General features: G+C 44.1%; 1 protein-coding gene across 1 annotated transcript in view; it reads right to left on the bottom strand.

The window, feature by feature from the left end:
* Positions 1 to 231: 231 nt before the first annotated feature.
* Positions 232 to 11,194, bottom strand: part of Trim58 (tripartite motif containing 58) — a 38,455-nt gene continuing 27,492 nt past the window's right edge. Inside the window, exon 6 of the mRNA XM_040748716.1 lies at positions 232 to 2,221. Within this exon, the coding sequence (XP_040604650.1) occupies positions 1,263 to 2,221 (959 nt within the window). The 3' untranslated portion in view covers positions 232 to 1,262. The remainder of the gene's footprint in view (positions 2,222 to 11,194) is intronic.

Raw genomic sequence — 11,194 nt, 5'->3', positions numbered from 1 at the left:
GGCCCTCCTGACCAGCCGTTGCTGCCCTCTCTCTTGGTTCTCCTTTTCCCCTGACTTTTATTTTTTTGATTTTGTTTTGTTTTTCAAGACAGGGTTTCTCTGTGGCTTTGGAGGCTGTCCTAGAACTAGCTTTTGTAGACCAGGCTAATCTTGAACTCACAGAGATCCGCCTGCCTCTGCCTCCCAAGTGCTGGGATTAAAGGCGTGCGCCACCAATGCCTGCCTGGCTTCTCCTGACTTTTAAAGCATCCACACTCACTCTGACATGAAGAAACATGAACTTCCCTAGTTCAGGAGAGATGCCTAGGGTCTTTCTTTTTATCACACAGATAAAATGCCACCTCAAAGCTGTCCCCTGGATGTCCCTGTCAAGCCTTCCCTATCCCATGCTTGTCTCTTTTTTTCCATGTATCATTGAATGGCAGCTTTATCCTTGACACTTAGTCACTAGCACACACAAGCAGCAGGTCCATTTCACAGATTCAGTGACTACAGGTTTAATCAGCTGTTTGATCCTGCGTTGGAAACACTTCCCAGATCAGAGAGAGGTCCCTCCATGGGCCTGAGAGATGACTTAGCAAGTAAAGTGCTTGGGGCCATTTGTGATGATCTGAGATCAGTCCCCAGGACCCACCTGATTGAAGGAAAGAGCCAGCTCCCACTCAAGTTGTCTTCTGACCTCCACACATGAGTCACGGCATGTACATTCCCAATAAATAAGTAACTGTAATTAAAAAGAAATGAAGGTCCCTCCCTAATGCTGCTGAATGAAGAAGGGTTGTAAAAGTACTACAGGCACATCATGATAAGTAAAGATCTTGCAGGAGAGTACAATAAAGGTTGGGTGAAATTCTTGTCCATGTTGACAGTCACTTGCCAGGATTTATGCATCTCAGAATGGACATGGTGGGAATTAAAGACTAAACACTCCGAAAGTCTGTGTTAAGGAAATCCCATTTCTCTCAGTCAGTTACTCATTCTCTCTCCCAGACTGATGTAAGAACATGGTCCTCATTCCTAGGCTTCCTCGGCAGTACATGTTGGCATTTGAGAGTCAGGCATGGTCAGCAAGCCTGACATCAATACATACTGTTTTACAGTATTAGAGCTCATGCTCCTTCACAATTCTCACATAAGAAAACAGGCCAAAAGTCTGTAGTGAATTCTACTTCAATTCAGACAGACGCTAGGGGTATTGCACCTGGTTGAAGATCCCAAATTTAGTAAGGTTTTAACATCTTGGGAGTTCCCAAGTTCTTTGATTATAATTTTTCTCTTAAACCTACATTTCCCCAAATCAGCCTCCTGAGCGCCCCCTTCACCTCCTTGTTCCTGAGTGTGTAGATCAGAGGGTTGAGGAGAGGGGTGACCATGTTGTAGAAGAGAGTGAGGAACTTGCCCTGGTCTTTCGAGGAACTCGTTCCTGGCTGCATGTACATGTAGATGATGTTTCCATAGAAAAGCGAAACCACGGTGAGGTGCGAGCCACAGGTGTTGAAGACTTTGTGCCTTCCTGAGGATGACTGCATACTTAACACAGCCCTCACGATGTAGAAATAAGAAACCAAGATAAACACCAGAGGGGACAGCACAATGCCTATTGCCAGGATGAAGGCAATGCCTTCAATGAGAGCTGTGTTGGTGCAGGCCATCCTGATAAGGGCTGGCATCTCGCAGAGGAAGTGATCCACCCTTCGGTAACCACATCGAGGTAGCCACAGGGTTATTGGGGACATAATCAAAGAGTTGGCCACACCACAGCCCCAAGCAAAAGACACTAAAATCAGGCAGAGTCTGGGGCTCATAACCACCATGTAGTGCAGGGGCTTGCAGACAGCCACAAAGCGGTCATAGGCCATGACAGCCAGCAGCAGGCACTCCACACCCCCCAGGCCCAGAAACAGGACCAGCTGCAGGGCACAGCCCACATAGCTGATGGTCTTGTCCTGCCCGCTGAGGTTGTAGAGCAGCTGTGGGATGGAACTGCTGGTGAAGCTGAGGTCCAGGAAGGACAGGTGAGTGAGGAAGAAGTACATGGGGGTGTGCAGGTGCGGGTCCAGCCTGGATACCAGGATGATGGTGCTGTTGCCTAGCAGGGTCAGGAGGTAGGCAGGCAGGATGACTGCAAAGAGGACCCTCTCTAGCTGGGGCCGGTCAGAGAAGCCTAGAAGGATGAAATGGCTGAAGGTGCTGTCATTGGCTGTGCCCATCTCTATTGCACCTGTGGAAGATGGGAAATAATGACACTTAAAACTTCTGTGAAAACTTTTCATCCATGCATAGTTTACTGGGTTACTTATAATAATGGATAAAATACTTATAACTTGGCGATTAGAAATCCTGTCAAAACACACACAGAAAACCCTATATATATATATATATATTGAGACAGGGTCTCTTGGTGGAACTAGCTCTGTAGACCAGACTGGCTTCAAACTCACAGAGATCTGCCTGCCTCTGTCTCCCAAGTGCTGGGATTTAAAGACCTGCACCACATTTTATATGAACAAAACTTTTGGCCAAAGTTAAAAATAAAAAAAGGGAAAAAGAACAGATTAAATTGGCAAGCAATTTACTTGGACCATCTTCTGAAATAAAGATTCTGCATATATTTTGGAGACAAAGTCTCACTCCATAGCCCAAGTTGTTCAGGAATACAGTATGTAGTCAAAGTTGGCTTCAAATTCATGGCAAACTACCTGCCCCAGCCACATCTTTTGAACATGAAAATACATTTCAAAATCTGAGGAAATAATTTTACTTTTAATTCTTTGGGACAAGGTATCACTATCACTAAAGAAACTCCATTTTATTCCAGCCATTATCTTGGTACCCACTAGCCATTTGTCTCTGACTCCAATCCCTGGAAGGCAAGTTCCTAGTAACCCTCATTCGGAAACTCTTACCCAAAAACATTCAGCTATGGTTATCTAACTTGTTATGATATGACTAACTGGTATTTTCGTTTTGCTTTGTTTATTTTTACTTCTGTAACTTGCTTAAACAGATACCAAAGATTGTTTATGGTTCCTTACCTTGGCAGAACAAACAAGTATTTGCTGGCTTGTGTAGGTATTGGAGGCCTTCTTGTGGTTTTTCCCATTCAAAAATCCTTCTCTCACCCTACTTCTTACAGCAATCTCGATTTGCCTCAGAGATTTCTCATCCTGCTAGCAGCTGATCAATAAATCTTTTAATTATGATTGGATTAAGTCTATGTTCTTTTCCTGGGTTCACAAACTCTATAACATTATGTAGCCTAAAACATATGATTGTCCTGCTTCAACCTCCTGAGTACTGGGATTGCAAGCATGTGTCTCTCCAGCTAGCTTCAAGGGCACTTAAAAAATTGAAAATCCTACATGTTTCCCGTAAGCCCTACATCCTCTGAATGAGGATACATGTAAGCAAGCCAAAACTGGTTTGCTCTGCCATCTGTCCTGGGACCACATTTGCTTGTGAATGAAGTTGGTTAAAATGATTGGTAACTTTGGGCAGTCAATGAACTTTAGGAAAAGTTAGCTTCTCTGTTGTCTCCTCTTAGACTTAAGACACACATTAGATTCTCTATGATTTTTCCTTCATTTTTATTTTATAAGTTGGGGAGTTTTTCCTGCATGTATATGTATGCATTGTGTATGTATAGTACCCTAGGAGGCCAGAAGAGGGCATCAGATCCCCTGGGACTGGAGTTACAAAGGGTTGTGGGCTACCATGTAAATGCTGCAAACTGAACCCAGGTCCTTGTAGCCACTGAATTATGTCTTTAGCACCACCATCCTCTTCTGAGACATGTTCTCATGTCCCCAAGGCTGGCTTCCACCTTATTATGCAAGGATGATCTTGAACTTCTGATTCTCTTGCCTCCACCTCCTGAGTTTTGGGATTACAGGTAAGGGCTACCATGCCCATTGTATCCAGGATCTGTAATCCAAACTAAACCTGTTTGATATCACCACAGGTTGTATCCACCTTCAGCCACCCTCCACACTTGGTCTTTGATGAATTTGCTTCTAACAGTTTATCCCACACCTGGGGTTTGCATGGGGTAATGCAGTGTCTTGTGAATCTGCCTCTTCTCACATTAGATCATGGTTAGGACCATCTCCTGATGACTGGCACTTGATGTGTGATCAAGAGGAAACCTTGACATGATCTTAATTAATTAACTAACAGAATTAGTTACAAGTAATTAACAAAATGATAACTGGCCCCTAAAGGATCAACAGGAAGGATTTTCTTCCAGCATTAAAAACTTTTTTTAATAATTCTTAGAGGAATCACAGATTTGAATGAAATCTGTTAATTTCATAAATATATCAGCACAAACTCCTCCCACCTGAGTCCTTCCTCCAGCTTCGGAGCAGGGGCATGACTGCCTGTGAGAAGCTGTGCAGGCAGGCCTGCTGAACCGGAGAACCAAGAAATCTTCTCACCCAAGGAAGAGTACTGAAACTTGGTATGAGTTAGGTAAAACATTTATACATAAACTAATGGCGGCCATTGAGAAAAGCAAGCATTCAGCCATATGCCCTTCCATTTTCTGTGTGGTAGCGGGATGATAGAGTGGGCTCTTGGCAAAAGAGGGGAAAATGCTTTTTTATGCTTCATTTCTTTCTTACTGCTGCCAGGGTTCTTTTTCCCCTTACCGGAACCAAACTGACTTTCTCCTGCTTTCCATTAATCCTTACCCATTAACCACTCTTCCTTGAGAATCGACCTCTTGCCCAGGTAGTAGTCAATGTAATTCCAGTCAACAGAACACATCGAAGTCGCAGGGTGTTTAAGGAGCTCAACTGATTGTCTCAATTAACTAAGGAGTCAGTGTTCTCTGAAATGTAAAGCTTTATCTTAACCAAGGTTTTAGGTGAACTTCATATTACTAATATTAAACAAAAACGCCTACAAAACAAAAATTGTCCTGTTAACAGAGAAGCCAGCGAATGACAGAGAGCAAGGCTGGAAGTCTACACTCTACCAGTGTCCTGTCTCATCAGTGTCTCTGTTGACTTAGTCTGCTCCTGACAGGGCATGCAAGGCATGGAAAGAGAATGAAAGGATGCTCTGCATCAGCTATTTCCCAAGATCCTTTGAGGCATGAATACCAACTTTGTCAGCTTCCTCTGAGACAAACAGCATGACTGACTGTGGGTACCCCCCTTTACAAATGCCTTGTTCAGTGGCTGATAACACCCTTGGGACTTAGACAATGGGTGCTTCCTCTGTCTAGGTCAGTGGTTCTCAACCGTCCTAATGCTGTGACCCTTTGATACAGTTCCTCACGTTGTGGTGACTCCCAACTATAATATTATTTCATTACTACTCCATAACTGCAATTTTGCTACTAATCTGAATCAGAATGTAAATATTTGGTATGCAGGACATCTGACATGCAACCCCCAAAAGGGTCACTACCCACAGGTTCTAGACTACTACCACTAGTCTGGTTTTCAACTTAAAGACCAACCTGAAATCAGAAGATGGAAAGAAACATGATATCCTATAGGACACAGTAAGAAAGTGAGACTGACCATTGCCCCATTGCCATCATGAGAAATGCACTGGCAGACTCCAGGAACATCACCTTGGATACAGCTACCTACCTGCAGACACTCACTCCTAAGCCTGGCTGGTTTCTGAGATTTGAAAGTATAACTTTTTCTTTCTTCCCTTTCTAGCTTCTTTTTCTAAACATCATCAAAATCTTAAGCCTGACTGTCCCGACACCCCCGCCCCTCTGAAAGCATGTCTTCCTCCCCCATAATGGTCCTCCTATCTCCTTGAGGTTTTTTTTCAAATTCCTTTCTCTATAAAATCAAAGACCTGCAAAAGAGCTCCAGAGTCTCCTGGGACATACACACACACCCATCCTCCCTACTCAAATATATGTGATGTTTGTAACTTTGGCTTATGGTTTTATCCCATATAACCTTTGAGTAGAAGAAAAAGATGGGTTTGTTTCTCTTTTCTTTCCTTGGACTTAAGGACACACATAACAGGTGGACAATAAATAGTTTCAAACATATCTGATTTGGAACGAAGGTAATAGGTTCCAGATGTTCTGTTCACTGTTTATTTGGACTAAATTGGGAGGACCACGGTGTTCTTTGTACATATGAAATTCACTTCTGTTCTTGGAAACAACTATAGAAATGGACCCTGCAGGAGGACAGGGTGCCTAGTGGTCCAAGAGGCTGCATTCAGTGGATGGCTTCTGCACCTGACTGCCTCCATTGCAAACCAGCACTGTTGATTTTGCATTTAGTACCCACCATTAGCCGTGACTACTGAGTCATAGTCTTGTTGCTGTTACCATGGATGCTTGAGTGGTTTTCTGTTACCTGCCTATAGGTACTGTTTTTTCTCTTATCTTTCATCATCCTTGGAATGTCTTTGTTCATCTCCCTATCCCCAAGTGTCAGGTTTTTCCTAATTTGATTCAAATTATTTTCTGTAAGATATTTCCCTCCAGTTAACTCGTTTCCAGAATATCCTTCACAATATATATTTTACACATCTATTTAATATGGATGCACACATTCTGATCTATCACTTTACTTAACATAATTTAAAATCTATTTCTTCTGGGGTATGTTTTTTGGCTGACTAGTTGAAATAAATCTAAGTGACTGTATATGGTTTTATGGCCTCGCCTTTGAATTGGTTAATTAGTGTATATTTTCCTCCAAGTTTGACCTGGCATCAGACCTTACTGTGTCAAGTCTGGCAAGAGGGGCTGGGGATTTAGCTCAGTGTAGAGCTATGTTAAGTGCAAGATCCTGGGTTGGGTCCTCAGCTCTGAAAGCAGAAACAATGTTTGTCTCTGTTTGTATCATGGGCTCATAGGCAAAGACAAAGGCGAGAAGGGAAAGTTTCAGGAGAGATTTGAGCCCTCAGCCCCACTCACTATTCCCGGCAGCATGTTGTCAAGTTGATGAAAGTGTCTGAACAGGAGAGGAGGCTTTCCCTCCGCACGCCACTTGCTCTAGGCTTGCCGCCTGCTGTCCTCTTGCTCTTCAGTCCAGCCTGGAGCTGTTGAACTGTGAGTGGTTCTTTTCAATGTCATAAAGCAGGAAGGCACCCAAGGGCCAGGGCCAGAGATCCCCAGAGCTCACCTTTCCCTGTTTATATCCGGGGAGCCATAACCTTCCTGTGGAAGGTTGTGAGGAGAAAGGCGCTGGAACCATGGTCTCCCCAGTGAGACTGAGGAGACAGTGCAGAGGTGGGGTGGGGTGGGAGTTCAAATTCCCCATGGGTCATTTGTGTGTCATTTGGGAGGTGCAGAGGCAGAAACCATGGGAGCCAATTAGTCTCCTCGTCTTTGTACAGTCATGCCCTTTCTCCCTGTCTGTGGCAGAGCATGAGGAAGGCAGAGCTCTTTCTTCTTGTTAGGAAATGAATTTATGAGCTCCCTTACTCAAAGACACAAGATTGTCAGCGATTCCTGAAAATACAGAATCCTTTTTCCTAAGCAGCATTTTGTATCTCAAGTCCCTGAAAGGTCACCATCCCATACTGGAGTGCCTGCCATTGCACTTCATTCCGATTTTTCTACTCCAAGACTCACCCACTATGCGTCTTATGGAAGAGCAATGGGAACTTTAGCAGATGTTTGTTTTGGACCTGGAATTATCCATCCATATATTAGCACTTTAATATGTTCATATCTTCACTTTAAAAGTTCCCTGGATAAATTCAAGTGAGCAAACTAGTCTTTGTTTAGTAACTTGTTTATGCAAGCACAGCTTACCCTTTACCTGAGTTTGTGATAACAAAGAAATAATTTAATGGTTTGACTGCATTGGCCATCCTAATAACTTCATGGAAATAGGGTCTTAAACTAGGCAGAAAGATTAGTTAAAATCTTCAGTTTACTGGCCCTGTGCTTGTGAACTAAGACATTTGTTATTTCCTCCTGGTATGATAGACAGAGGTGGGACACACAGGAAACAAAGCACACTAATTACCTGACAGAGACAAGGAAGAAAACAGTATAATGAGTCCTGGGGCTAACAGTTTTTCCCCCGGAGACTGGAGCAAATTCACAGCTCAAACTTTGCTGTGTTCATTCTCTCTCTGAAGGATGATCTCACCTCCCTATAGGTCCACAGCATTCTACCACCACCACCATCACCACCATCACCATCACCACCATCACCGCCACCACCACCATCACCACTATTACTACCATTACCATCACCAACCCTATAACTACCCCACCACCACCACCACCACCACCACCACCATCACCACCACCACCATCACTACCATCACCATCACCAACACTATAACCACTACCACCGTCACCATCACCACCACCGTCACCACCACATCACCAGCACCACCATCATCACCATCACTACCACCACAACACAACCCTACCACACCCAGTCAGGTCTCTACAGACTAGATTTGCTTATTTTTTTAACTTTTTTATTCTTTTTAAATTTAATTTAAAGATGATCTTATTTTGCATATCAATCCCAGTTCCCTCTTGCTCCCATCCTCCCATGACCCCTACTGACCCCCATTGTACCCCCCCCCATTAACTCCCCAGGGAGGGTGAGGCCTTCTGTGGTGGATCATCAAAGTCTGTCACATCATTTGGGGCAGGGCCTAGGCACTTGCCCATGCATCTAGGTTGGCACCCACATTCAGGAGGCTTGGTTTGGTCCTATGCTGGTTTCCTAGCTGTCCAACTGGGGTCTGTGAGCTCCCCCTTGCTCAGATCAGCTGTTTCTGTGGGTTTTCCCAGCATGGTCTTGCCTCCTTTGCTCATCATTCCTCCCTCTCTGCAACTGGATTTCAGGAATTCAGCTCAGTGCTTTACTGTGGATGTCTGCTTCTGCTTCCATCAGCTACTAGATGAAAGCTCTAGGATGGCATTTAAGGTGGTCATCAATCTTATTATAGGGGAAGGGCATTTAAGATTGTCTCCCCACTGTTGCTTAGATTCTTAGTTGAGTTCATCCTTGTGGATCTCAGGATTTTCCCTAGTGCCAGATTTCTCTTTAAACCTATAATGGCTCCCTCTATTAAGGTATCTTTTTTCTTGCTCTCCTCTAATCTTCCCCAAGTCAGTCTTCCTGATCTCTCATGTTCTCCTCTCCACTCCTCTTCTCCACTCCTCTCTCTCCCCTGCCACCCCCGCTGCTTGCTCCCAATTTGCATAGGAGATCTTGTTCCTTTCTCCTTCTCCAGGGAACCATGTATGTCTCTCTTAGAGTCCTCCTTGTTTCCTAGCTTCTATGGAAGTGTGGATTGTAGGCTGGTATTCCTTTGTCCTATGTCTAATACCCATATATCAGTGAGTACATACCATGTTTGTCTTTCTGTGTGCAGACTGTGTATCATGCAGTTTAATTGTGTTATAAAACACAATTAATGAGTTAGTTATGCAATTGAGACAATAGACAAGGTATTATTCTACTTGTTTTTGCATGTGTTTGTAAGACAGATAGGATGCAAGTGAGTACATGCCATGGTGCCTATGTGGAGGTCAGAGGACAGCTTTCCGGGGGCTGGATCTCCTTCTACCTTGTTAAAGCAAGATCTCCCATTGCTTGTGTCACATTGCACATTTTGTGCTTGCTGGCCCATGAGTTTCTGCCTGGCTCTTCTGTCTCCGCCTTGCATCTCACCATAGGAGTGCCAGGATTATAGATGTGTGCTACTACACATCTGGAGGTTGAATTCAGGTCCCCAGGTTTGGGACAGTAAGTACTTTTACCCTCTGAGCCACCTTCCCAATCCCAACAGTGAATGTGCTTCTGCATTCTACATTAGCATAATCCTGTTATCCTCTTTTCCTTGATGCACATGCTGGCAGAGTTTAGAACACTGTGACTTATCCTCATTTCCCCTGATGTTACTGAACCCATCCTGGAAGGAATGGAAGTATTTCAGAGAGAGACACTTGTGGCCCTCACTTCGGCTGTCACACTACTGGGACAATAAATGCAAAGAAATTGGAATTTCCCCACACCTTGACCAGGACTGCTTAGCTATGCATGCCTCTTGCCCGCTTAGAAGCTAAAGTTCATGTCAGGAACTGCAGATGGCATCACTGGGCCTCTTTGCTTCTCTTTACAATGTGGTCACGTTGACTACATTCTCTGTCCTTGAGTTTTCCCTGGTACTTATCTCTTGTTCTGGTTAACTGAGAACAGACAGCCAAACCTGGCTTGTCAGGGCTGTCAGAGCTCAGGATTTGATCCTACAACACTAGAACAAAAGGAACAGAAGCTAGATCATTTGGAATATTATGATTATATCAGAAAGCAAATAAATACTTGTATGCATAGAAAATCAACAGAAACACCCTGGGATCTCAGCTAAGTTCCTGGACAAGCCTTTCAAGGTGATAGTCTGACTATGGTGTAAACACAACCAAGTATGACCCTCAGAGAAGCCCACACGCATGTGCCTGCCCCCAGCACCTTACTTCTCTTAGCCCTCACACTTAAAACACATAAAGGTTTTAATAAGCCTGATTCTGTCTCCTAGTAACTCATTCTGAATTCTCTTCTTCATGAAAGCCAAGGACCCAGTTTTCCTGCCCTGATAGTCCTAAAAGACGAAGGTAACCCTCCCCTGCCCCTCGCCAGCTGCCGGTGTCACTGTGGATCTTTGTCTTGGTCCCTGCCTGTGCTGACAAACTGACCAAAGTGTGGCCCAGGAAAGAACCTGTCACTGCTGGAGAAGCTTCTGACTCCCTTATGAAAGCTGGCAGAGTTGCAGGCACTCCCTACTCGTGTGACCTGTGGACTACGGCGGGACGAGGAAATAAAGGCTGTGAAGGAAGACTGTGAGGACCAAGGGACTTCACACAGGGCAGGAGCATCAGTGAGGATTGTCACCATCGCTGACAAGTCACTACAGTGCCTAAGCTCTAATTTCCCTTGTATAAGGTGGCAGGGATTTATGCCCTCACTTATTTTTAAATATATTATTTATTTATTTATTTATGGGGGGCATACACAGAGATCAGAAGACAATTTGTGGGAGTCCATATTGTGGGATGCTATTTTAATATCTGTTACATTTGTTCATGCTGTGGAACATTTGTTTTAATGATGCAAAGTTGTGTTGCATTCTTTTAAGTTGCATTTGCTTAACTCTGTGAAGCTGTGCTTCTTTGCCTGTCTAAAACTCCCGATTGGTCTAATAAAGAGCTGAATGACCAATAGCAAGG

This window comes from Mesocricetus auratus, unplaced genomic scaffold (assembly GCF_017639785.1).
Source record: "Mesocricetus auratus isolate SY011 unplaced genomic scaffold, BCM_Maur_2.0 Super-Scaffold_100007, whole genome shotgun sequence".
Classification (NCBI taxonomy): domain Eukaryota; kingdom Metazoa; phylum Chordata; class Mammalia; order Rodentia; family Cricetidae; genus Mesocricetus; species Mesocricetus auratus.
The sequence above is the reverse complement of the archived record's forward strand: the minus strand, read 5'-3'. Positions and strand labels throughout refer to the sequence as shown.